Below are 27,602 nucleotides of genomic sequence, written 5' to 3'. Positions count from 1 at the left end.
GGGCTGCAGAGGCGCCTGGCGCACGGCGCGAGCGGAGCCGCGGTGCTCGCCCGGGACGCGCCAGGGGGTCGCGCGGGCGGGCGGGCTGCCGCCGCTTCGGTCGCCATGTGCGCGCAGGTCTGGCTGCTGACCGACCGGCTCATCCGCGAGGACTACCCGCAGGTGCAGATCCTGCGCGCGCTCCGGCAGCGCTGCTCCGAGCAGGACGTGCGCTTCCGGGCTGTGTTCTTGGACCAGATCGCCGTCACTGTAGTCGGCGGCCACTTAGGTGAGCGCAGCCCCGGAGGGGCGGGAGGGGCGCTGGGATCCCGTGAGCCAGCCCGCATTCAACCCACTCCGTGGTTGCCCCTCTTTGCAGTACGCTGAGGGCAACAGTAGAGAAGATGCTAAATTCACTGAGGAGACGGGTTAGTGGGGCATTCGCATTCACCTGAAGCTCAAGGCACCAGACCTCAAATTGTAGATTCTCCGTGCACAGATACCCTGCCAGGCGGGACTCAGAAATTTGAGGGATCAACCCAGAATTCACAAAATTGTTCTTAGGGTAGATGTTTGGGAAACTTTTCTATCGGTATGTGTGTACCACTGATGAATGCCTCAAACTGGCAGCCTAATTATGGGAGACAGCTGAAAAAGATTGGGATTGTCTCTGGAGTTTAAGGGGGGAGAGGAGACATTTGATGATTTTCTTTAACTCGTCCTCCTTCCTAAACATGTTGAATTCTGATTTCAAAATAGTCAAGTACACACCCTTCAGACTTTACTCATCCTTTTAATGCCGGGTCCAGGGGAATTGGGAGGTGGGGAGTAAGACATGGTTATCATCCCTGATTCCTCTCAAAGTGTTCTGTTTTCAGATATTCCTATTATCCTCAATACAAACCTGTTTTGTATAAGCAATCCATGAATTCGGAAACTCTTATTCACTGGCTTACAAGTCTGTGTTCTCAGTAAGCCCTCGGAGGTATTCAGCTATTTAGGGGGTCCAGAGCTGAAGAAGGTTTAGCTCTCTTGGATACTTCTTGGAGTGCTATTAATATTTCATCTTTATCTAGGTGGGTAGGAGATCCATTCAGCAAGGGAAGGGATACCAAATTTTGAACAGACTACTTACAAGTGAGGTTTTGAGTACGTGTTCCTAAGTGAAATAGCTCGGTTGAACATTGTTCATCCATAAGTGTATTTAAACCTTCCATGTGTAGGATCAGATTGCATATACTTTTTTGTTGTTGTTATTCTTGTTTTTTCAAGACAGGGTTTTTCTGCGTAGTTTGGTGCCTGTCCTGGATCTCACTCTGTAGACCAGGCTGGCCTCAAACTCAGAGAGATCCACCTGGCTCTGCCTCCCAAGGGCTGGGATTAAAGGCGTGCGCCACCGCTGCCCGGCCTAGATTGCATATACTTTTGCAGAAGTATACGCAAGCATCAGACACCTCACATTTCAAAGAGGTGTGGTTAAGTGTGAAGAGTACCATCTCTCAAACCTCGATTGCTAAAACCCTCCCAAATGGTTAATGAACTACATTCCTGAACAGAGAATCTGAAGGACTGTGTTCTTCTTACAGCTTTTCCGTTACCAAGTGTCTTGGCTTTGCTTTGTGCAAATCACTTTGATTTTGATTTGGTGTTTTGTTTTGTTTTTCACGTTTAATTTTACATATATGGCTATTTTGTCTCCATATATGTGTGTATCATATTCATGCAGTGTTTGCAATGGCCAGAAGAGGGCATCATATCCTCTAGGACCTGATGCTACAGACAGTTGTGAGCCACCATGTGGGTGCTGGGAATCCAACCTGGGTCCTCTGGAAGAGCAGCCAGTGCTCTTAACCACTGAGCATCTCCTCAGCCCCCATCTCTTTGAATCTTGTGTTTCATTCGAGCTGAGTTTCTTCAAACTTGAAAAGTCCATGCTTTGGGTTCCATATTTAAGTGATCAGTTATACTTTGGTGATCTAAATTAAGGTGCTCCAGAGATGAGTAGCTTGTTTACTTTACAGCTTGTAAAGATATCATTTTTGAAATATGGTAATCAGATTTTATCATTTGTTGGACTTTACAGGCACATCAGCAATTCAGAAAATGCTCTCTCTGTGTAACTAAAACTCCATTTTAAAGAATCAATTGTAAGAAAAGTGAAAGTTAAATCATAGTGATTCAGAAAGCATTTAAACAATTAAGTGGAATTCATGTGTGAAAATATCTGCACTCACAAACCAGTTATTTCCTTATAGCTACAAGAAAATCTATATAGCTGCTTGCCTGGTGGATGGAGAAAATGAAGACAGGCTTTTGTTGTTATTGTTGTTGCTTATTTTTGGTTTTTATTTATTTATATTTTGATACAGGGTCTCACTAGGTAGCCTTGGCTGCTATGTAGACCAGGCTGACCTCAGCTCACAGAGATCCACTTGCCTCTGCCCCGAAAGTGCTAGGATTAAAGTCATGTGCCTCCACACCCGGCTCTGTGATGGTTATTTTTTGCTTCAGTGATCTACCCTAACCAACCTAGATTTGGATGGGGATGGGGGAGGGACTCTTAGGGAAAGAGCCACGACCTTCGGGTGCCTGAAGCAGTTCTATGGAAAGCACCCCCTTTGGACTCTGCTGGCGTAACATTGTGAAAAGCACATCTACTTTGCTGTGTTTCTTTGAGAACCTGCAGATTATTCAGTAAGTGTTTATTTTCCTAAACACAAATGGTGAACAGGACCAAAATACCTATAACAAATAATAACAACAGTAATAACCTAGTCACAGTAGTAGGCACTTACACATGAACTCGTGGTTTGCGCTGGGTTCTTTTTAGTTATTAACTCTCATAAACAGTGAAGTCACAGTGCACACAGCACCAGCTGGAAATTGCAGCCGCACTCAGTGGATCATCTGGCTTTTCATGTGTTAGTCCATGCCGGCTCCGCTGTTGTCTCGTGACTCTTGGGCTTCCACTAAATATCAGTCTGAGGTCCCATCTGGTTCCTCCCAGATGGGAGAATTTCATTCATCCCTCAAATCTAGCTCAATTCGCTGTGTCTGCTGGAGTTTTTCCCAAGCTCCCTGCCCTATCCCCATGGAGATGCTCCTCCACCTGCTACCAAACAACATCAAAGTAGCACTCATTGGATTGTACCGTGATTTAGCTGTATACAAGGCTTGTGTCCCCCCCCCCCACATATGTAGGATCCTTCAAATATGTGTTCCAGAAGCAGTACACAGTAGGCCTTCAGGTAATGTGTGTTGTCTGATTTGAAATATGAAGCTTGTACTATAAGTACACAAGGCCAGGGGGTCATGATTGTGTGTGTGTGTGTGTGTGTGTGTGTGTGTGTGTGTGTGTGTGTGTGTTTATGATGAGCTCTTATCTGAAGACAGGTTTACAGATGATAGTTAGGTTTTCTGACCAGCCTCAGGTCAGAATCATTAGCTGACTTGAATAAAGGATAGTTATAAACTCATCATCCAAGAAAGAGAGTGAGTTTGACCCGGGAAAGGGGGCCTGTGAGCATTTGTCTCCTAGGAGCAGCATGATTCAGCATTCCTTCCGCTTTCGGAGCTCAGGCTTTGGTGGCCATATCTGTTTATTTATTGATGTTTATGCAGCCCTAGGGGCTGGAGCGAGGGTCTTGTGCATGCTCGGCAAACGATCTCCCCTTGGGCATCTCCAGTGGTGTAGAGCACTTTCTGGGTCAGGCTCTCTTTTATCTGTGCTGCTAAAAATTGAACTCAGGGCTCTATTGGTGTGCTAGACGAGCACCCTGCCACCGAGCTACATGGCTCACCTTTTATTTTTTATTTTAAGACAAGAGAATCTTGCTTTGTTTCCAATTTAGGCTGGCCTTGAATTCAAGCTCTTTCTTACCTGGACTATATGAGACCCTGTCTCAAAAAAAAAAAAAAAAGTGGGTATGGGGGTGCTGATCATGGTGATCTATGCCTTTAATCCTAGCACTTGGGAAGCAGAGAGGCAAGTGAGTCAATGTGAGTTTGAGGCCAGCCTGATCTATATAATGAGTTCCAGGCCAGCCAGGGCTACAAACTGAGATTCTTTTTCCAAAAGAAATAACTCAAAGGCCGGGCGTTGGTGGCGCACGCCTTTAATCCCAGCACTCGGGAGGCAGAGCCAGGCGGATCTCTGTGAGTTCGAGGCCAGCCTGGGCTACCAAGTGAGCTCCAGGAAAGGCACAAAGCTACACAGAGAAACCCTGTCTCGAAAAACCAAAAAAAAAAAAAAAAAAAAAAAAAAAAAAACTCAAGACTTCGCTATCAGCAAGCGATAATTCAGTTATGCTCGTTTGAGGATTGAATAGAAATGCTGAGCCTTTATTCCTGCACCTCTACTATTAAATTTTAGTATATGTTTTATTCTTCTCCACAATCCAATTCTCCATTTTACCCATTTCGTTCAGCAGGTGTTTACTGAGCAGTGTGCCAGGCAGTGTGCTGGAGACATAGAATGGCAAATAAGAACAGACATGGCCTTCACCCTCACTAATTCATGTGGGTTTGTTGTTGTTGTTGTTGTTTTTTATTCTGTCACTTACTGAATATTTTTATTCTGCTGACTGTATGTAAGGCATGATTCTAGGTGCCTGAATAACAGTGCTGGAAGTCACTGCCTCTCCGGGATATTACATTCTGTATTGAGGTAGAATATAAACAAGGTAAGTAAACTACACAGAATATTTCTGAAGAGGCTAAAGAGGAAAAAAGCAGGAGGTGGAGAGTGGCTGCAATATTAGGGTGACTGGGGTGGTCCTCACCCACAGGTGTATTCTAGTCAAGAGCTGAAGGAGGTCAGGAAATATACTATTTGGTTTTGTTTGTTTGTTTGTTTTTTGTTTTTTTTAAAAAATGCTTCTTTGATGAGGGGCGAGAGCTGCATGGCCCTGTGGGTGTACGGATAAGCATTGAGAGTCCAAGTAGGAATGGCATTGGTTTAGGAACGTGGTAGTAGTAGGTTCTCTATCTAGGGTCTGTGCCCTCTCTAGCCATGGGTAGCTGGCTAAGTTTACAGTACCAGACACGAATTCCCTTCTTTTGAGTGGGCCTTACATCCCATTAGACAGCTGTTGGTTACCCCCAAGATAAAAGCAGCGCTCTTATACCCTTGGGGCTCTCTTGCCGGGCTGGTCATTGTTGTGGATCGTAGGCTTTCCAGCTGGGGAGGACTATTGATTGCATTTCTCCCTTGGCAGCACACGTGTACGGCACCTTCTGATGTTGTGAGAGCTAGTCCTCAGGGAAGAGGCTTGCAAGTCAGTTCCAACTCACTCCTCCAAATCCTGTGTCTGAAGTGTATGGAATCTACAACAATCAGGCCTTACTTTCAACTTCTGGGAGGCAACTGAGGGCAGTGGTAATAGCCTGTACTGTTTTCTGAGTCTCTTGGAGTCCCCACACCAACAATTTGAAGGGAGGTTTCCCGTGTCTGACACTGGAGTTTTTGCTAATAGTCTATGGCTCTTGGGGGGTGGGGATATTATCACCCATGTGGCATAACTCCATCTGAACTATATATATTATATGTGTTTTTTAAGTGATCTTATAAAACACTGCTTCCCTATGACTTTTCCAAACATCTTTAATGTTATTTAGCTCTCTGTCCTCCCTTTCCCTCTGTATTATCCTCCCCGCTTCCTCCACCCCGGGAAGTGCATTATTTAGCTGTAGAGAGGAGTGGAATCATCCAGGCAGGAAGGAGCATTGAGGAGGCCAGTGTGGAGGAACAGAGGGAGTGGAGGGCGGATATGAGAAGAGGCAGAGAGTTGGGATAGAGATGGGGATGAGCAGCCACATAGGGCCTTGTGGGTCAGTGATGGACGTGGGGTTCACTCCAGATGAGGTTCTGGTGGAGGTGACAGCGAAAGGCTGGGCCAGTGCATGGCAGTCCCCACTGAGATCCCCTGTGAGGCTTCGAGCTGAGCAGGGAGCATAGTGAGAAAACAGTCTTGAAGACTTTCTTGCAAAGAGAAACTAAGGGGTGCCTACGGATGAGAGGCTTTACCTATAAAGGAATAAATTGTGGCTTGTTTATATGCTGGTACCTGTGATCCAATGGAGAGGGAGAAACTATGTCTTTGCATCCCCCAGGGGCTAACCACAGGTAGAAAAAACAAGGGGCCAAGGATGGGCTCTGGGGACATCGCTCCTGGCCACTCAGGAGCCACGTTGAGAACAGACTGGTAGTGGTGAGGGCAGAAACAGAATCCCCTAGTGAGTGTGGTTGAAGTCTGGAGGAGAAGTGACTGTTGGATTGGAATGATTTCTGGGAAGGAGATGGAAGATGATGGGTTTTGGATGGATTTGGAAGGCAGAGTTGAGATTTGTTTACTGGATCAGATATGAGAGTGTGTGTGGAAAACCAGTTAAGGAAGACTGCCTGAACAGCTGAAAAAATAGATGTGCCATTTACTCCCACAGAAAGGATGAGTGAAGAGTGGTTTGGGAAGGTCTAAGTGTCTGAGATGTCGGGGGTGGACGGGGTGGTCGGGGACTGTCAAACAAGCGGTTTCTGCTAGAGACTGGAATGCAGAAGAAAGGCCTCGCTTGGAGATACCAAAGTCGTGCACGTGTCTACGGCCATCGTTGGCTGAGGTAGACGAGAGAAGGCTTCGAGGAGAAAGCTCTGGGACACTCCATAGAGGTGGGGGGAGCGAGAGGAAGAAACCCAGGAGAGGATGGCTTCCTGGGTTGTTTAAAATGAAAGCTGTGCTCAGACCACATCAAATATTGCTGTAGATCAGGTTAAGAAAAAAAAGGAAGGGAAATTGATTTAACTGTGGACTCTGCGTGAACCACTGTAAGGCACCTTCAGTGTGTGATGGACAACAGGGAGGGTGTGAGGATTTTCTTATAAAGGACGAGTGAAAGTAGGGTGAGGTTCAGGAGGAAATGGGGATGGGAGGCTTCTCTTTTTAAAAGTTTATTATTATTTTTAAGTGTGTGTGTGTGTGTGTGTGTGTGTGTGTGTGTGTGTGTGTGTGTGTGTGTGTATACAAGTGCAGGTGCATTGGATCCCATGGAACTGTAGTTAAAGGTGAGCCACCCATCAGGAGTGGCCTCACCCACTGATCCATCTCTCTAACCCTCAGGGGCTTTTCTTGAAGAAATGATGACAGTTATATGCTGTGTCCGTGGCTCAATAGAGAGAAGAACCCAAAATTTGAGGAAGGCTCTGGAGCAAAGACCAGACCAGTCTGCCTCCATTGCGACCTTCCTGAAAAGTCTTCCTAAGCCCTCCCTTTAGCTCGGAACGTGGCACTGATGATGCTCCGTCCTTGCTGCTGGCTCTGTTCAGGGTGGACAGCGTACACCATTAGCTTCACATCTTCCTCCTAAGCCCAGACACATGGGAGTCCGGTCTGAAACAGTCCTCCATTCTCCCCAGCCCCCAGGCAGAGAGAACCGTCCCAACACTTCCCTCTCCTCCGACACCATACATGCCCTCACGGGGCACCCAGCGCATTAATAACAACTGTGTGTTAGCTTTCTTCTCACACCCCAAGGACATTGTCCACTGCCCCCATTCTCCAGCCTTAGGATGGTGTCCCGTCCTTCAGCTGTCTGGAGCCCTCCCTTGCCCCTTGCCCTTTAACCATTTGACTGCCGGGTTCCACTTCCATCACCAGTATCTGTGTCTGTCTGATGGCCTTGCTATGCTCCCCGGAGCCCGTTCTGCTAACACACCCAGGGCCAGGGAATGAAAGCTATGCCCTAAATTGGCAGCTCCCTCCCCCTCAGGTGGGTGTATTTGTGCTCAGTGTTGGAGGATTCCCCTCGAGCGAGCGGATGCTAACTCACTGGTCACAGTCTTAGCTTTCCACACTCCCTTCCCAGACTCCACCTCTCTCAGCATTTCTTAAAATTTCTGCCTGTTTGACTACACGAACTTGAATTGTGGTCTCAAGGTGTCCTGGGCAAACCCAAACTGAAAATTTCTGCTGAATGAGTACAAAATAACCCGTGCACTGAGTCAGACTTCAGCTTCCTCCAGGAGGGGGCTGTAAGCTCCAGGAGGGCAGAGGCTGCCTGCCTCACCTTTGTGTCCTGCTTAAGCGGCGTGTCTGCCTCAAAGCAACAGTTCAATAAAAAGCTGCATTGAATTAAGTGACCTCAGAAAAGCAGTTAGTGGGAACGGAAAAGCAGCCACTAAGTCGCTGTGGGTTTTAGTGGGGCAGAGGTGAGATTTCTTTGAGTGTCTTCCCCCATAGGACCTCAGAAGGATAAGCACAGGGGTGACCGGATCTACCCCAGAACCAAAATGACTTCCTCATGGGAGGTGGTAGGGTGGAGAAACGGAGCAGAGCTGCAGTGACACTAGCCTGTTGTGCTCTGGTGACGCGGCTTCTTCCCACCCCAGCAAACATCCAGAGGGTGACAGGGACGACCACGGAGGTGGCTGACTCTTTACCGGCACCTTCCTGAGCTTCAGTGCCGGCCACAGTTGCCGGATCCTGCTAAAACACCATAGTCCTAAAGCGGCCCTAAGTGAGGGCCCTCCTTGGTTCTCACTTTTCAGTGTCCTGCTGCTTCTGCTGCTTGCTTGCTTTGTGCATGGAAGGTTGGCTTTCCTGGTGTACTGGAACCCAGGTTAGTGGTGAGGTGTTCTTTTGTGAAGCTGGGGGTGTCTGTGTGTGCGCACACAGGGGGTGACTTGCGTGTGCAGGTTGGGAGAGCTGCAACCCCCAATGCATCCACTTTGTGGAAATGCCAGACCTTTGCAGTCAGATCTCCTCCATCCATATTATAGGATGCCTCTAAATGAGATAACAAATGTGGACGTTCTTAGGAGAGTACCCAGCGCAGAGCAGATGAATGAATGCTCTGTAAAAACGCCAGCCAGAGTCGAATCTGATGGACAGCACCTTTGAAGGCCGGCCGGGCTTCTCTTCCTCTGTGTGGGTGACGGAGAGTGGTTCTTTGAGTTTTAAAGCTCTACCTTGGAATCATGATTTGCTTATTGCACAGTAATGCTGTATATCCATTGTAGAGTACGTTTATGTGCTACTGCACACACAAATGCACAAGTTTACTTTTGTTGAATTTAATCCATCCCAATACAGGTTATGGAAGCAGATTTGTTTCTTTGGAGAAGTTATTCTCCTTTTCTGTCCTGGGTTGTTATTCTTGAGTCTTGTTTGTTTTGTTGTTTTAAGACAAGGGCTCACCACGTAGCCCAGGCTGGCCCCAAAGCTATGCTCCTCCTGCTTCAGCCTCTGCAGTGCTGGGGTTATGAGTACACTAGTTAGTTGTTTTGTTGTTGTTGTTGTTTATCCATTTGACACAAGCTAGAGTTATCTGGGAAGAGGGAACCTCAGTGGAGTAAAGGTCGCTAGCACATTGCCTATAGGCAAGTCTGTGGAGTATTATCTTGATTGATGAATGATGTGGGGAGGGGCTAGCCTACTGCAGGTGGTTCCACCTCTGTGCAGGTATTCCTGGTGATCCTGAGAAGTATAGAAAGCAGGCTGAGCAACCCATGGAGAAGGAGCCAGTAAGCAGCACCCCTCCCTGGTCTCTGCATCCGTTCCTGCCTTGAGTTCTTACCCTGACTTCCCTCAGTGATGGACTGTGACCTGGAAGTACAAGATGAAATAAACCCTTTCTTCCCCACGTTGCTTTTGGTAGTGATGCTTATCACAGCAACAGAAAAAACCAAGCTAATACAACAGATATAGACCAGGATTCATAACATTTCCAATTTGTTTTAAGGAATTAGAATATTTCCAAATGCAAACAAAATTCAAGAAGGAAGTTGGGATATAGTTACCTGTTTCGATTTCACAAAGTTGGTGTACCCCAGCCGGTCACTGCACCAGCCAGTTTGACGTCTAGTCTTTCCCCTCTGTCTTTCTGACTTCTTTAAGGACAGAGTGTTTTTTTCTTGGTTTGTTTGATTTTTTTTTTTTTTTTTTTTTTTTTTTTAATGATTTGAGGCTAAACACAGTAAGTCTCAAGGCCAGCCAGGTGGGGGATGGGGAGTGGAGGAGGCCAGAAGCTGCTCACATCCTCCCCCACCTCCCTGGGTTAAGGTTCTACTCAGTCATGTTAAGTCCCTGGCTGTCTGAAGGCGGGGCGGCTTTCCTTCCATTCACCATAGCCAACTGGAGCCGGGTCATCCAGTCCACACAGGTTCTCCATTCCCTTGCCTTGAGGCCTGGAAATCACAATGAGGATTTTAAGGACCATGGGAAAGGTGACAGGTTCAGTAAACTGTATCCCTACAATGGGCTCAGCAGGTGCCTCCCTGAGAGTCGATGCTAATGGTGGGAATTCCTGTGTGGTTAAAGGTCTCAGACTTTGCAGGCAGGTTTGCCAAGGAGCCAGTCCCAAATGCAAATTGTTCTTGGCCACATATGGCTGCTGCTCCCTCCTACTGCAGCCAGAGTGAGAAGCAGTTTTCTCTACCTGAGGTCACGTTGTAGCAATGCGATGATACCACGGTGAAGAGACTGAACGAGGGTTATGGAATGGCCCAGAGCAGGAGCCTCAGAGATGTCCAAAGTCAAAGATGTATGGTTATCCCCTAGTATTTTCAGGTGATTGTTCTAGACCTTCCATCCCTTACCAAAATCTAAGGATGCTCCAGGCCCCTACATAACATGTACATGTCACCTGTACATATCCTTTTGTACTTCAGTGCACCTCCAGATCACTTAAAACACTTGATGTAGTATAAATACAATGTAAGTATTGTGGATTCTTTGTGGGTCTAAGGTGGGTGGGATTTGAACCCAGGGCCTTGTATATAATTGGTAAGTTATCTACCACTGAACTATACCCCTAACCCTGGAAAGAGTTGCTATACTATATTCACATTGTTTAAGGAATAATGTCAAGAAAAAAAGTCTTAACATTTTCAGTATGGATACAATTTAAGTTGTTCCAGTACTTTCTATTTGTAATTGGCTGCATCCATTGATATGAAACCTGTGGATACATGGAGCTGGTGTAACCCCCAACCCAACAGGTCCCTCTGCCCAGGGCTAGACAGCAACATAGTCAGACATCAGACCTGTCTTCATGCCTGGCGGAGCCGTTTGGGTCCCACTTTAACCCATTGCATTCTTCGTTTGTTAAAGGCGTCAGTGGGAATGAGCCAGGCCCAAAGATTTGCCTTTGGAGAAGAGAGATGAAGTCCTGGTAAGACTTCCTAGGTGTCTGTGCCGCTGCTTATAGAGGCTGAGCTCTCTCTGTGCACTGTGGTCGGTATTTGTAGAAATGGACTGGATTCTTTTCTTACTGTGTGGAAGTGTGTTTGTCCGTGGGCTCAAGCTGGGATTTAAAAGCTGGATGTTTCTCTTGCTTCTGGCTTCTCTAGGTCGCTTTTCTGTTGCCACGCTATTTTCTCATTGAGTGGAAAAAAAAAAAAAGTTGTCCTACCTTGCTTATTGGAATGTCTGTGCCATTACAATGCCAGTGCCTCATGTCTGTAGCATTTTGTTGGTTTTCAAAGCGTTTTTTGGCCTCTCTGTCTCACTGCATAATGATGTGCTGGGCATTCCATACTCGTTCACCATTTTGATCAATGTGAATAACTTTCTTTTTCTTCCAGTTTCTTCCAGACTGCCCAAGCAGTCTTTGAACTCTTTATCCTCCTGCCTCAACATCCCGAGGGCTGAGACTGTGGCTATCTATGTGCCACCATGTCCAGTTTAGGAAATAGTGCTGTCCCCTGGTGTGTGGCACGGCACCGTCTAAGGAGAACCAGGGACTCAGGCCCTCAGACAAGGCAGCAAGCATTCTACCATTGAGCAACACCCCACACCTCAATCCCTGAGGGAGAAAGTGTGGCTTCAGGTGTACATTTTGGTTTGGGTGCAATATGTATAAATGGTGTCTAAGTTCAAGCCACCTGTAAAGTGGGTCTGTAGATTGCACTTCAAAGGTTTTCTTTAGAGCATTTGGGGAATTCCTTTGAGGTTGGTTAGGAGGGAGACGGACCCAGGAAGTCCTGAAACTCAGTTCTCATGGCCTCACACATTCCATGTCCCACCTCCGTCACTCCATCCCAGGGGCTGGGTGCACCATAGATGCTGGGTGTCCCGCCTCCCTCACTCCATCCCAGGTGCTGGGTGCACCATAGATGCTGGGTGTCCCACCTCCCTCACTCCATCCCAAGGGCTGGGTGCCTGGAATCAGACAAACCCTAGGGTGTCAGAGCTGAGAGACACCAAGCAGTGTGTATGGTTGCCTCTACTCCTTGTGTTCCCTCTGTGCTATCTTTGAGTGCCCACTCTATTCTAAAGGAGTGGAAGAGTATCTGAGCTTGGTGAAGCCTGAATCTGTCTTCCTGCCACTTCTGTTCAATTCAACAACTATCAAGTGCCTACCAAGCACTAGGCAGTGGTCCAGGGACTGGAGTCAGCACAAAACACATCGACAAAAATCATTTCATGGCTAGCTCTACCCCTTGGTGTCATGCGAGGCAAGCCAGAGAGTTCTTCTGTGCAGAAGTCCTTCAGGAACCTGTAGGTGCTCAGGGTCCTCTTGCGTCTTCACATCAAGTTGAGTCCTTGATTAGTCCAGAGTAAGGTAGACAGCCTCAGATCTTCTCACTTGTGTGTGTTACGGTTTCTTTCAATAAGTGTCATTTAATGAATATTGAGCCCAATACTTATTAAGTATTGAATTGATTTTTCTTAGGCATTTTAAATTTTGGTTTTGTGATAAATACACTATACACTTGAAAAGACATTTTGGAAAATTCAGATAAAGAGAAAATACAAAGAGCTGGTCGTAGGAGCTCATGTCTGTGATGTCACTTGGGGTACTGAGGCAGGAGTGTTGCCATGAGGCAAAGCCACATGGGCTATATATATAGTGAGTGTCAGGCTAGCCAGGGCTACATAGCAAGACCCTGTCTCAAGAAAAAAAGAAATTACTTGTAGCCCTATTTTCACTGTTAAAATGTGTATTTCTATTTTCCTTTTCCAACCCACATCTATTTACATAGTTGAGAATATAATGAATTAGTTATTTTAAATCCTGAGGTGGTGGAGGGGGCAGTGTTGGGATTTCTTTTGCCCCTCTGTTAAATGAGTTCAGACTGAGCTGGGGGTTGAATCTTGCACATGTTAGGCAGGCACTTTACATAGCACCGCTAGAGTTCTGTTTCCCCATCTAAGATCGACATTGGCACATATGAAATGTAACTGTATGTTGATAAGGATTATTTATCTGGGTGAGGTATAGCATAGGACTGGAATCTCAGCCCCTGAGGCAGAAGGATCTTGAGTTTGAGCTAGTCTGGGCTACATCATAAGATCCTATTTTTTAAAAAAAATGAAATGGAAGTGGTTGCATAATGTTTCAGCCAGTAGATTTTTCCTAAGGTTCAGTCACCAAAGAGTATAGGGATTCCAAACATGGGCGGCACTGATGCCTCTGCCTGAAGCCATCAGCCTCCCAAGCCACTGGCCCAGAGCAGTCCTAGCCCCATGGAAAGCAGGTTCTGACCACAGCTGTGCTGTGGACCTGACTTTTCTAATTTGCAACACTCTTGATGCATTGCATTCTCTTTCTCTGCTCATTCCTTGTATCATAATCACGCTCTGCCCGTTTGTCAGAGGATGGTGCTGTCTTCTGCCTTGCCGCATCCACCAGCATCCACCAGGATGCCCACGCGGCTGTTTTGAGGCTCCCTTCTGGCCAGATGAGCTCTGGAAGTGCAAAGCTCTGGCAAGCGCAGAGCTCACTCTAGCCCTTGGTTGCAGGCCTGCAGCTGAGCCAGAAACCCCTGACCACCTTCCCCGATGTGGTGGTTGTACGAGTGTCCACGCCCTCCGTCCAGTCGGATAGCGAGATCACCATCCTGAGGCACCTGGAGAAGCTGGGCTGTCGCTTGGTCAATCGTCCTCAGAGCATCTTAAACTGCATCAACAAGTTTTGGACATTCCAAGAGCTGGCTGGACATGGGGTCCCCATGCCAGACACCTTCTCCTATGGTGAGTCTCCCTAAAACACATTTATAACCCCTTTCCAAAACGCTGGTGTGTCTCTTTTCTCCCCCAGAAGCCTTTCCTGTGTCTCTGGTTGCTTTTTCTGATGACTCTGTTTAATCTTTGAGGAATTAACATATTGACTGCTGACTAGCCCTTCTGTGTGAACTGGCTTGGTTGCTCACTGTTCTATGCCCAAGGCAACTCTTGTAACAGAAAGCATTTAACTGGGGCTTGTTTACAGTTTCAGAGATTTAGTCCATTATCATCATGGTGAGGACCATGGATGGCAGCAGGCAGGCAGGCGGGCAGGCAGGCATGGTGCTGGAGAAGTAGTTAAGAGCTACATCCCGATCCACAGGCAAGGAAAAGGAGACACGGCCCCCACTTTGACACACTTCCTCCAACAAGGCCACGCCTCCTAACCCTGTACATCCTATCAAAGAATTCCCCCTACTCCCTGGTGACTAAGCATTCAAATAGATAAACTTATGGGGACATTCTTTTTCAAATCACTGCAGAAGCTCTGGGCTAGAACAGTACCATCCCCAGGCCATTCCCAGGGCATCATAAACGAAAGGCCACAAATAGACAGGCAATGCCCATGCAGAAGGTCAGTGTTGAGGTGGAGAGTCACTGCCCTTGGGTGGTACAGAAGTTCATCAGAGAGCTCTGACCACAGTGATCAGACATCAAGGACCATCTCCTTAAAGAGGGAGCATCCACTAAGCTAAAGATAGCCTGTGAAAAGCAGGGCCAGGAACTGAGAGCCGAAAAAGAGCCAGAAGCGAAGAGAACATGATTAGCTGTATCGCCGGTGGCTGCAGAAGGTTAAGGATGCTCGAGAGAGAACTGAGGCCTAAGATCGGGAAGAAAAGAGGGTGCTGCAAGCAGAGTGCCGAGGAGATAGTGGTACCCCAAGATTAATAGGAGGCTTCTGATCAGGAAGTACCTAATCAGAGTCACCCTGCAGATCCCTTTGACCACTACACGGAGAGAGAATTACACAAGACTGAGACAGGGTAGACAGCAGTGAGTGAGGGATGGTGTTCTTCAGTGAGTGAGGGATGGTGTTCTTCAATGAGTGAGGGATGGTGTTCTTCAATGAGTGAGGGATGGTGTTCTTCAATGAGTGAGGGATGGTGTTCTTCAATGAGTGAGGGATGGTGTTCTTCAATGAGTGAGGGATGGTGTTCTTCAATGAGTGAGGGATGGTGTTCTTCAATGAGTGAGGGATGGTGTTGCAAACTAGTAGCTATGTGAGCAGACTCAGGAATTGTGAGGGCAGTAGACATTATACAGCAGAGTGACTGATTGATTCTAGAGGGTCTGGGGAGGAATCGAGGTGACCAAGTTCTGGCTTGGGTCACCAGGTGCCAGCACACTCACGGACTGAACTGGAAACAGGAGGAAAAAGCAAACTGGTTGTCAGGGTGAGCAGCTGGCAGGGGAGAGGATTTCAATGGAGAACTTGGTCTGTTTGAGACATTTACAGTCTGGGCGAGGGAAGATGAGTGGGAGGGGTGAGCAGTGGGCTCTGAAGGCCGGGGACGAGGATTTGGAAGCCGCTGTTATGCTGAGTGAAGTGACAGGCATAGGGGGTCACTCAGTGTGAGAATGAAGGATGAACGAGCAGGAGGCTAAGGGTCCACTGAAGGGGTTGGACATGGGATGCTTGTGTTTTACATATTTACTGCAGTGAAAAGGTAAAATGGAGCTGTGTGTGGTGACACATGCCTGTAATCTTGGCTCTTGGGAGGCTGAGGCAGGAGAATCATAAGTTTGAGGTCAGCCTGGGTGTCTTAGGTAGGGTTTCCGTTACTGTAAAGAGACACCATGACCACAGCAACTCTGATAAAGGGAAACATTTCATTGGGACTGGTTTACAGTTTCAGAGGTTCAGTCCATTATCGTCATGGCAAGGAGCATGGCAGCATGCAAGAAAGACATGGTGATGGAGAAGGAGCTGAGAGTTCTACATCTGGATCCACAGGCCACAGGAAATAAACTGGGCCACACTGGGAGTAGCTTGAGCATATATGAGACCTCAGAGCCCACCTCCACAGTGACACACTTCCTCCAACAAGACCACGCCTCCCAACAGCGACATTTGCTATTGACCAAGCATTCAAACACACATTCAGACAAAGTCTAGGGGGGCCATTCCTATTCAAACCACCATACGAGGCTACAAAGTGAGATCATGTCAAAACAAAAGAATAAAACATAAAATTGGGGGGGGGGGAAGAGGGAATCTTTTAGGGAATGGATAAAGACGAGCTTATAAAGGGAACTAGGTGGATGCAATCTGAGAAGTGAGAGGGGAAAGCAGAGAGGTCACAGAGGCCACTGGGAAGGATGGCGTCATCAGAAGCCCACGTGGCTCCTATAGGACAAGAAGACTCCTTCCATTTAGTGACGGAGAGAGTAGCCACCATGAGAGGCCTGAAGAACCGAAGGGGAGCAAAGTGATGGAAACCTGTAGCTCCCAAGCAGCCTGATGGTGGGTAGCAGAGTTGCAGTGAAGGGATGCTGTGGGGCCCGCCCATTTGTTTAGTATGGGATGGAATTCATCTTGCAAGGAAACTAGAATGTTTTGTAACCACACTTGCCAAAACAAAACAATGTAACCACACTTATTTTGGCAAGAATTGGTAATCCTTTGTTTCATGTCCTGTCTGTCCTGTTTGTCAGCAGTCGATTCGAGGATACTTTGTTGTCCAGTGGCTAACTTTTGCCACAATGAACGTTAACTCCATATGCAGTTTCTTCAATGCCCATATTTTCTCTGAAGTAGATTGGTACTGCCAGGAGCCGACATGTCTCATAGTCATAACAAAAAAGAAAATTTTTCTAAGTTATTAAAACATTTTAAATGCCATATTCTGTGGATCTCTGAAGGGAGGTCTGGAAAGGAGAGCCAGAAAGGAACATTCTGATGGCACAAGACCTCTGAGGAGGTGACAGAGCGGGTCCCCACTTCCTTATTAGCCATCAACAGGGAGCCAATCACAGGCCCTAGAAGCTGCCTCCTATTGCCTGCTACATGGCCCTCCCCAGAGCTTGGCACTTTCCTCCTTCAAGGCCAACAGAAAACTCTCTGAAGTTTTGTTTCCTTTTAAAAGGTTCACCTTTTAGAGCAGGCCCACCAAGGATCGTTGACCTCCCCCGCTTCGATGGGCTCCAGGGTAATAGATTATTAATGTAATCCCAGGAGTGACAGCCTGTGCTCCCAGAGTCACTGGCCTCTCTCCCACTCAAGAGAAGGGACTGCAGAGAGGAATGTTCACCTGGAAGGGTAGGTACCTGGCACACCATCCTGGCATTCTGCTCCCACAGACATTGTGAAGGAACCGACTGACTATGAGAATGCCGTGAGGATTAGAATGGCTGGTGTGACATTTCCATGTAGACAGTGTGACTGGTAGTAGCTTTCCTCAGTCCTGGCCTTGCACATGACAGCTGTGTACTTATGTCTGCTGGGTTTGGATGGATTTGGATAGAATTCATCAGAGCATTCTGAGGGAGCAAGTGGCCAGCCTCTGCCCCATCGCCAACACTTTATTGATTCTTGCTCTTTCTTGGCAGGTGGCCATGAAGACTTTTCTAAAATGATCGATGAAGCAGAGCCCCTGGGCTACCCAGTGGTGGTGAAGAGCACTCGGGGACACCGGGGTCAGTGGCGCTGCTGGGAACTGCAGTTCTGGGCACGGGCGTGCTGTGCACACTCACAGTGTCTTCTGTCTGCTCTGTCAGGCTCCTCTGTCCGTTTGTCAGGCTCCCATCTCTCCCTGGACTCCCCTGCCTGAGCAGATTAGATTCTCAAGTCCACGGCCGGCACATCTGCTCTTTCTCAGGAACAGATCTGTTCCTCCTTGCTGAACACCCTCCCAAGTCCCCACGTTACCTTAGACTAAGTCCAGGTTCCCCATGATGGCGTCAAGGCCTGTGCAGAAGGCCTCTTCCACTCCAGGCTGTCCTCACTCACCAGAGAGACTGTGTACACTCTGCCCCGTAACCATCTGCTCTCTCGACTTCACTGGAGTCTGGTCTTTGCTCATCTGTTAAGGCCAGCTCCTGACATCATTTCTTCTCTCGGCACACCCCTGATCTCCCTCCTTTTTTTTTTTTTTTTTTCAGACAAAATCAGTTCTTCTATTTTGTTTTGGTAGCATTTGCTCTTCTAGTGCAGCGCTGAGCTGCTTGGCAGTTCTAGTTTTAAATGATTCTCAGGGTGGGGACCAGGCCCTGAGCACCTGTTTCCATAAGGCACTGGTTCTTAATCTTCCTGACGCTGTGGCTCTTTAATACAGTTCCTCATGTTGTGGTGACCCCCCCCCCAGCTATAAAAATTATTTCTGTTGCTAGCTCATAACTGGGATTTTACTACTGTTATGAATCACAATGTAAGTATCTAAGTTTTCTGACGGTCCTAGGCGACCACGGCTCTAAGTCCTGCCACAGTGCTCAGTGCGGACCAGAGGTGTGGCAGAGATCTCTGCAGGAGAGAGGAGCCCTCCTGCTGTTGTATGTGTGATGCAGATGGCATAGGACACTTGGGCTCCAGGCTTCTGGAGGAAGATGCAGCAGCCTAAACAGATGCAAGTTGACCCTTGCTGTGATGTAGACACCCAGAGAAACAGTCAGTGCAGACCATCACATTGCAGGGTTTGTGAACAGACATGTCCGTGGGCTCCTTTGAGCCTGAGGAACGGGAGAAGCTCACTCAACCTTTTTCATTTCCGTTTTTAAACTTTTAAAAAAGTTAATTGATTTCTGTGTGTATGAGTGTTTTACTTGCCTATATCTGTGTGCCACATGTATGCAGTTCCTGTGGAGGCCAGAGAGGGTATGGTATCCCTTAGAACTGGAATTACAGTTGTGAGCCACCCTGTGGGTTCTGGGAATCGAACCTATGTCTTCTGGAGGAGCATCTAGTGCTATTACCATGGAACCATCTCTCCATCCCCTCATTTCTGGGCCATTTAAATCTGGGCCATTCTATCCCATTAACACACACACACACACACACACACACACACACACACACACACACACACGCATGCACGCACGCACGCGCGCGCACACACACGTACCACTCTCCAGTGGATACTGGCTGCCCACTGCCCACCTAACTGTACACTTCCTATTACTTGCCACTTGGACATCTTCAAATAACTTGCTTCCTCTCCTCAAATTTCATTAGGCATCTGGGATTCCGTCACTTCAGGAATGATTAAATATTACAGTTTGTTTTATCTTTACAGTACTGAAGGTCGAAGTCAGGGCTTTTAGTGTGCTTGCTGAGCACTCCACCACCACGCTACATTTCCAGCCCTGAATGCTATTTATAGGTCTGGGAGGTGCTTTTCAGTTTTATAAGCCTCTAGTGTGTGTGTGTGTGTGTGTGTGTGTGTGTGTGTGTGTGTGTGTGTGTGTGTATGCACGCACGTTCACATGGCATGCACAGAACCCATAGGAAGGTGTCGGTATCCTTCTCTCTCACACTCCACCTCACTGCTTTGAGGCTAGGTCTCTCTAAAGAGCTCAACAGAGAGCTCAGATTTTTTCTACTTATCTGGCAGCCAGCAAACCCAGTGATCCTCCTGTCTCCACCACTCTTAGCGCTCTTAGCGCTGGAGTTATAGATATGCACAGGATGCCTGCTGGTTATACGGGTGCTGGGGAAAGCATTTCTTTTCCATTTTGGCCTAAAAGACTGCCCAGTCATGCATGCTCATGCCAGATTTTCAGGGCAAACCTTCTGGGAATGCTGCTCAGACCTGTGCACTGAGATGCAGGTATAAATAGCAGGTGCTGGGGGCTTGCAGGGACACAGATGATTCCAGCAGCAAACAAGAGCTTCAGAGTCACAGAGGAATGCCCGCCCAGAGCGCCACAGAGTGGAGCCATTCTCTGCAGGATAAAGTGAGGATAGCCAAGTGTAGCCGGAGACTTTTCTGTGTCCCGCCAGGTTCCGCAGCCGCTTATAAAATAATCATTCAGAGGCTTAATAATATTTATAAGTGTTTGGCCAATGGCTCAGGCTTAATATTAGCTAGCTCTTACATTTAAATTAGCCCGTTTCTATTAATCTAAGTATTGCCACATAGCTGTGGCATTACCAGTCTGCTGGCATCTTGCTCCTCTGGCGGCTGTCTGGCTTCTCCCTGACTCTGCCCTTCTTCTCCCTGCATCTCTGCTTGGATTTCCCACCTGGCTCCATCCTACCTTGCCATAGGCCAAAGCAACTTTATTAATTAGCCAGTGGGAGCAACATATTCACAGCGTATAGAAAAACATCCCACATCAGCCAAATAATACATTTTATCCACTTAAAAGGAAGAAACGGGGAACTGGGAAGACGGCTCAGTTGGCAAAGTGCCCGCTGAAAAAGCATGAAGGCCTTGGTTTGGCTCCCCAGCACCCCCATAAAAAGTTAAGTGTGGCGGTGCATGCCCAGAACCCTCGCTCTGGAGACGCAGAGACACGAGGATCATTAATCTTGGCTAATGGGTGATTCAGATCCCAGTGAGAAACCCTGGGTCAAAAAGTAACGTGGAGGAGCTGAGGAGATGGTGGAGGTGGCTCCGTAGATAAAACACTTCCTGTGTGAACGTGAGCGCCTGAGTTTGAAACCTCAGCAGCCATGTCAAAAGCTGGGTGTGGCTGATGTGCCCTGACCCCCAGTAGATGGTGGAGCAGATAGAGACAGGTGGATCCTGGGAGCTGGCCGACTAGCCAGCCAGCCAAAACAGCCAGCTTCTAGTTCAGTCGAAGACCCTGTCTCAGGGCAGCAAGGTGGAGACTGATAGGGGAAGACACAAAACACCTTCCTCTGGCAACACATGTATGCGTGGGTGCACGTACCATCATGCCACTGTACATATGTATCACACACACACACACACACACACACACACACACACACACACACACACGATGGGGAGCATGAGAGGAAGGCACCTGACATTGATCTCTGGCCTCCACACCCTCCCACATAGACATGCATGTGAATGCATGCACATACCACACAAAAATGAAAGTTGGAAGGGTGTCTGTCCGAGGTTCCCTCCTGTGAGCCCACAGGCCTGCCTTGTGGCAGTAGCAGGGACCTTGAGGGCCTCTTACTGTGTTGTGGTTGTCCTCCTTGAGACTCTTTCCATCCACACTTGAGATTCCTCTCAACTGTGCTCAATCAATTAATCTGTAAATACAGATGAGTGTCTCCCTGTATACTAAGCCATTGTGGGGTCTAGAGCAGAGAAAGAGAGCTAGACACAGGCCCTGTGGCACCCGAGGGTGGTGAGAAACACTGATGACTACTATAGGAGTCTTGGGGTCTTGTTTTGTCCCCTTATCTGAGTTTCTGGAATATGTTACAGTTTCATTTTGAAAAAAGAGCAGGCTCAGGAAACTCCTGTAGTCTCAGCATTCTGGAAAGCTAGGATCAGAGGATCGGCGGGAATTTAATTTTAGGGCAGCATGGGTTATATACAAAGTAAGACCCTGTCTCAAAAAAAAAAAAAAAAAAAAAAAAAAAAAAAAAAAAACAGACATGGATGTGGGGAGAAAGATGGTGAGGTTAAAATCTGAAGAAAATAAGATTCAGTGCTCTTTGATTAAGAAGAGTCTCATTAAGAGAAATGGGAGGAGCCAATACATGGAAAGTTCCAGAAAGTTGGTACCTGTTTGGGGCGGGGAGGTAGGACCACAAAGACAGGTGTACAACTTCTCCAGCTCTTGCTCTTTATTATCTTTCTTCTTGAAGGGAAAGCTGTTTTTCTGGCTAGAGACAAGCATCACCTCTCTGACATCTGCCATCTGGTCCGCCATGATGTGCCCTACCTGTTCCAGAAGTATGTGAAGGAGTCACATGGGAAGGACATCCGGGTGGTGGTGGTGGGCGGCCAGGTGATTGGCTCCATGCTACGCTGCTCCACGGACGGCCGCATGCAGAGCAACTGCTTTCTAGGTAAGATGGGGAAGGCTTGAGAGGGCCCCGGGACCTCCCTGGGCTGTTGGGTCTCAGTAAGCATGGACCTTCTACTGACTGTGAATCTCCCGGAGAAGGAGAGAGGAACCTTCTATGGCCATAAGCAAGCCAGGGGAGGAGCAGGAAGTCAAGGTCTGGGTGTCCTTGCCAGAAGACACAGTCCTGGGTGTCAAGACACTAAAGTATGACAACTTGTGCAGATGTTAGGACTTGACATCAGGGATGAAAAGGGAGAGACCAGTGTTTGGGAAAAAGTCTGTTGCATGAATCCTAAATGCTCCAATAATTAAAAACCTGGAGCCAGGTATCAAGGTGAAAGCTAAAAGATCAGAGAAGCAGAGCAAGCCACAGCCACCACCTCAGCCTGAAAAAGCATGAATTCCTGTCTCCTCCTGCTTTATATTCCTTTCTCTGCCCAGTCATATCACTTCCTGTCTCAACCCTCCTACTTCTGGGATTAAAGGTGTGTGATCCCAAGTGCTGGAGTTAAAGGTATGTGCCACCATTGCCGGGCTTTATTTCTCTTTTAGGCTGGATTAATCTCATGTAGCCCAGTGTGGCCTTGAACTCACAGAAATCCAGACAGATTCTTTGCCTCCTGAGTGCTAGGATTAAAATTGTGTGTGCCACCACTGCCTGGCCTCTGTGGCTAACTCTGTGGCTGGCTCTGTCCTCTGATCTTCAGGCAAGCTTTATTTCCTAGATTATAAACAATGTATCGCCACAAACGTCCATTTGAGTAAAGCATGGAAGCACAAGGAAGAAGGTGGGGAGACAGCTTTGAAAACTGCAGCTGCTCAGATTACCAAAGGCCTTACAGGTGTGTCCACCCTGTGACCCAAGAGCCCCAGGAACTGTGAATGCAGCCCAGCGCAAAGGCACAAACTTACTTAAAACATCGAGTTTTTTTTCTTGCAGTGTGTGTGTGTGTGTGTGTGTGTGTGTGTGTGTGTGTGTGTGTGTGTGTGACTTGATTGCAATTCTCTGCAAAGTGTGAACTTTGTAGATGGCAAGGTTATGTTGCAGCTTGAAAGGTCCACCATACCCAGGCCCTGAACAAAGTCTGTGGTCAAAAGGAACATAGTATTTTCTCTCACATTTTAATTGAAGATTTCCTTTTCCTTTCATGCACAAAACTGCCAGAAAGCTGCACTTTCTATTTTGGCTGAGTACAGAACTCTTTAGCCGACTCAGAAAGCTTATTTTCTGTCGTGGGGAACAGAGACATTGCAAGAAGGACATATGTTCTTGTCCCTATCACAGAAAATTATGGCCAACCTTGATGAATGGATTTGGAAAAAGAAAACAGAAAAAGAAAAGCCCTACAGCTATTTCCTGACTCAGCAGATGCATGATCCAAGTTCATTGACTAATAAAGAGGCTCATTTGCTGATTGGGTCCTGTTTGGCTAAAAGTCCCCAAGCAGCCCCATGAGTCTTCAGTGAAGTCTGGATGACAGAGATTACGAGTCAGTTCTTGCTCTGGACTAGCACATGGCCCAGAAGTTGTGTAGGCAAGACACTTGTGAGATACTCTGGCCACAGAGGCAAATTCTGGGTTAAGTCTGACACTGTGCTCAGCCCTTCAGCGACTGTCTTCATTTACACAATAACCGTGTGCAGAGCCACGTGTGGAACCTTGTGTTTGTGGGTACACGTGGTGTGTGGAGGCCCCAGGTTAACAGTATATTATTATTGTTGTTGTTGTTGTTGTTACTATCTTTTGTCTTCTGGTACTGGGGACTGAACCCAGAGCCTTGCACATGCTGGGTAGGTGCCCTGACACTGATGTTCAGCCCAGCATTATTAATGATTATAAAATGTGTTGTTCCTATCTACTATATGATAGGTAGATTATAATTTTTCATTTCCCTGACAACCATTTCTCAAATACACACTATGTATCAGGCACTGTGATTTTCCAATATTTATTTTTAATTTTAAGTTTTGTATGTATGTGTGTATGCCATAGGTGTGTGGGTACCCATAGGGACCAAAGAGGACGATGGAGTTACAGGCAGTTGTGAGCCACCCGAAATGGGTGCTGGGAACCACAGTGGAGTCCTCTGGAAGCTCAGTCAGTGCTTTTAACCACTGAGTCATCTCTCCAGCTCCAACGTTCTAAAATTTAAATATCACTGTGAATAACAGTACTTGTCTCACTAGCCCTTTGATCTCTCCGAAGGGTCGCCAGGGAGTGGCGCTTGTCACCTTTGCATTGCTGTGCTCTCTCCCCAGGTGGTGTGGGTGTCAAGTGCCCACTGACAGAGCAAGGCAAGCAGCTGGCTATCCAGGTATCCAACATCCTGGGCATGGATTTCTGCGGTATTGACCTTCTCATTATGGATGATGGCTCCTTCACGGTGTGTGAGGCAAACGCCAATGTCGGCTTCCTAGCCTTCGACCAGGCATGCGACTTAGATGTGGGGGCAATCATTGCAGACTATGCCATGTCCTTGCTGCCAAACAGGCAGACCGGGAAGATGGCCGTCCTCCCGGGGCTGTCGAGTCCCAGGGAAAAGAGTGAGCCAAATGGTTGTGCTCCAGCTCAGGGAGTTGAGAATGTCTATACCATCAACAATGGGTCTACCTCTAGTGAGAGTGAGCCTGAACTGGGAGAGGTCCGGGATTCCTCAGCAAAAACAATGGGGGTCCCACCCCCCCATGTTGCCCGAACCTGGCTACAACATTAACAGGATTGCTTCAGAACTCCAGTGAATTCCTGCTTCTTTGGCAGCATTTAGACCAAATCCTACTGCTTCCCTGAGTAGTGTCCAGTGAGTAAGATCTGGACTAATTTGATTTCATTTGCACAGAAACTAAAAAATCCCATCCAGGCACTCAGCATTCTTTCTAACAGTGGTTTGAATGAATAGCCTAGCTTTGTGGTTTTTATGAAGACTCATATAAAAAACACTCACCAAAAACAACATCCCAAATGATCTGTTTGAGACCAACGTGTACTTCGAGCACTTGGATGCAGTGGTAGGCTTTAAGGTCCCGACTCTATGCTGCTGTCCCTGGCTGTTAGCAGCACCAAACATGAGCTTGTCTCCTGGAAACACTGTTCTCACGTGTAGCCAGGAGATGGAGGCACGTGCAGGCAGGTGGGATGCTCAGAGAATGCTAGAGGATGTCTCCCCCTCCTCCACTCCCCCTCGGATGTCTCCCCCTCCTCCACTCCCCCTCGGTCACCATCTTACCACAGTCCTCCCACACTGGGGAGCTTCCTCTCTAGCCATCTCGCTGAAGCGCTCTGTAGAAAGTGAGATGGAACGTTCTTTGACCTCATTGGTTGGCCTATGTCCTGCTTTGTAACAGGGCATTTCTACAGATCGCTTTGTCACTCAGAATCTATACCCGTTTCACCTAACGCCAGCTCTAGCAGCTTCACGCACCTTTGCTGCCTTTGACCTCAACTGGAAATGCATCTGGATGAGCTATGTCCACACACTTTGTTTCTTGTGCACTAGAACCCAACACTATGGAGTTTTCTTCTCAATGAACTCGACTCCCTTGTCATCTGGAAACCAGTGGGATTTTACCACAGAAAGTTACTGGACAGTGACTGTTCCTTCCCCCTGCTTCTGGATGTTCTACCCTACCCAGGCTCCAGGAACCTGCACTTACCCATTTTTCCAAATTGGGGAGACTCGGGCATTTGTGGAGGGGTGAGCAGGGCTATTGTAGACATGATACCAAGTGCTTTCCACTTTAGCTCTTCAAGCAGTAGATGAGATCTTTCCCTTGGGAGGGATTGTAGAGATGGAGTGTTGTGTTTCTGCTTACAGGAAGTCTAACTGAAAACAAGCAATGGCCAAATACATCTGAACAAATGCATCCTGGAGTTACCTCATTGCAGTTACCTGGGAGACCATCCTCTTGGGCTATTTTATTGCAGGTGCCAAGAACATTGAGGGTTCCTCTTTGGGGTTACCTCAGAAGCCATCAAAGGAAAGAGGCCTCATAACTCTATCAAGAGGCCCTGTTTAGCTTCCTTTATTCTCTTCCCACTCCTGCTACCTGCCAAGGCAGTGCCAAGCTCCACCACCCATTGTATTTGCCAGATAAAAGACTCTCTGTCCACCACCCATTGTATTTGCCAGATAAAAGACTCTCTGTCCACCACCCATTGTATTTGCCAGATAAAAAACTCTTTGGCTATTAAAAAATTATAGACCTAGCCATAAGAACAAAGATTTGCCCACTCTGAGGAAACATGTAAGTTGACAATTTCCAAAGAGGGTTCTAGAAATGCGAGTTGGGTCTGCTACACCGAAATAAGCAACACTTCCCTTAAGGTGTCTACTTTGAAGGCAGTACCGTCCAAGAGTAAGCGCAGGCACACAGTCCCTGTCTTTACTCCACCGGAAGAGTAGTGTGTATAAAGTCAAAACTGTAACATGTTTTCACAACACATTTCAATAGAAATTGGCCTTTAAAATATTGTAGTGAAAACCAGATTTCACCAACCACCAGTTGTACAACTGAAAAACGTTGGTGCCACGTCATAGAGAGATGTCACACCTGACAGCTGTAGTTTCTACGCGGTCTCACCCCCAGGGTACCTGCCACTGAACTGAAACCTGAGGAATGTGTGTGTACAGCTAAGAAAGGACAACACGTCCCCTTGTAGACTGAGACCTGTGTCGTCTTACCACTCCGGGCGGCTTTAGAAGAAGGCTAATTAGGTTCCGTTCCTGCTGGAAACGGTCAGGTGTGAGCGAGCCCACTGTTGGGCGCTCGGCAGCCACACTCACGAATGTCCACTGTTGAGTGCAAGCCTCTTCCCGTTGATCTGAGTCCACTGAGGCCCAGGCAGAGCGACTCAGAGTGTTCCCAGATTCCTTTGCCAAAGGAGGCCCGTTTCCCAGCTGGCAGAGATGTCTGTCATTGGTGTTATTGTCCCAAACTAACCCTGCCTAGAGGCAGAGGGAGCTGACTCTCATTTGGATCCTAGCCCTGCTCTGGGATTTCCATCCCACAGCTGGCCATGGGCAATTACTTGAGTCTCAGCTCCGTGGCCCAGCCGTACTTGCCACAGCTGCCTACACTTGCTGGAAAGAACCTGGGGAAGCAGAGCCAGAGTCTGGTCCAGGCTCTCCCAACACGGCTGGCCACCTGAGCTCTGCGTCTCCGTATTTCCTCTCTGTAGACAGGGGAAACGGCCTATTTTATTTACCTCTTGGTGCACTCTGAGGTTGAAGTGAGTTCATAAGCACAGCTATGCATTTGTGGGAGGTGGTGACAGACACCTCCTACGTGTAGTTTTATGTTTCTCATCACTCCTCTGAGAGAGTTAAAAAAAAGGAAGAGCCTATGAATTCTTGGCATTAGCAAGCTCAACGGTAGTAGCGGCCCAGAAGGAAAGAATGCAGCTTCCTAGAGGCCTGCCTTCTAGCCAGAGATACTTCACAACCTGAAATGAGTACCTTGGGGTAGCCAAAGAACCTTCCAGATGTATCCTGTATAGCCTGAAACCCTTAATTCATGTACCAACACCAAGTCTTCCTCTGTAATATAGATTCAGGGTGTGTATGTATGTGGTCTTCTCACTGTCTGGTAGCAACATCTTGAAACTGGTCAAAACTTGAATGTCACTCAGAGTATACATGATTCTGCACTTGGGAAAAATATCCTGAGGTGTCTTGTCTGATTGCTTGTGTG

At 47.6% G+C, this 27,602-nt stretch overlaps 1 protein-coding gene across 1 annotated transcript; it reads left to right on the top strand.

Annotated features, from left to right (window-relative positions):
* Rimkla (ribosomal modification protein rimK like family member A) lies at positions 1-27,571 on the top strand. The gene is made up of 5 exons (XM_028886475.2): positions 1-268; positions 13,716-13,946; positions 17,529-17,615; positions 21,712-21,915; positions 24,174-27,571. The coding sequence occupies exons 1-5, from the start codon at positions 106-108 to the stop codon at positions 24,626-24,628; spliced, it is 1,140 nt and encodes a 379-aa protein (XP_028742308.1). The 5' UTR covers positions 1-105; the 3' UTR covers positions 24,629-27,571.
* The last annotated feature ends 31 nt before the right edge of the window (positions 27,572-27,602 follow it).

This window comes from Peromyscus leucopus, chromosome 2 (assembly GCF_004664715.2).
Source record: "Peromyscus leucopus breed LL Stock chromosome 2, UCI_PerLeu_2.1, whole genome shotgun sequence".
NCBI classification, from domain to species: domain Eukaryota; kingdom Metazoa; phylum Chordata; class Mammalia; order Rodentia; family Cricetidae; genus Peromyscus; species Peromyscus leucopus.
Note: the sequence above shows the minus strand (reverse complement) of the source record. Positions and strands in the feature narration are given on the sequence as shown.

Bases quoted from the DNA above. Each gene is read 5' to 3' on its own strand.
- Rimkla (XM_028886475.2), top strand. From the start codon at position 106: ATGTGCGCGCAGGTCTGGCTGCTGACCGACCGGCTCATCCGCGAGGAC. The intron at 269-13,715 runs GTGAGCGCAGCC...CCTTGGTTGCAG, and splicing joins TGTAGTCGGCGGCCACTTAG to GCCTGCAGCTGAGCCAGAAA. The intron at 21,916-24,173 runs GTAAGATGGGGA...CTCTCTCCCCAG, and splicing joins GCAGAGCAACTGCTTTCTAG to GTGGTGTGGGTGTCAAGTGC.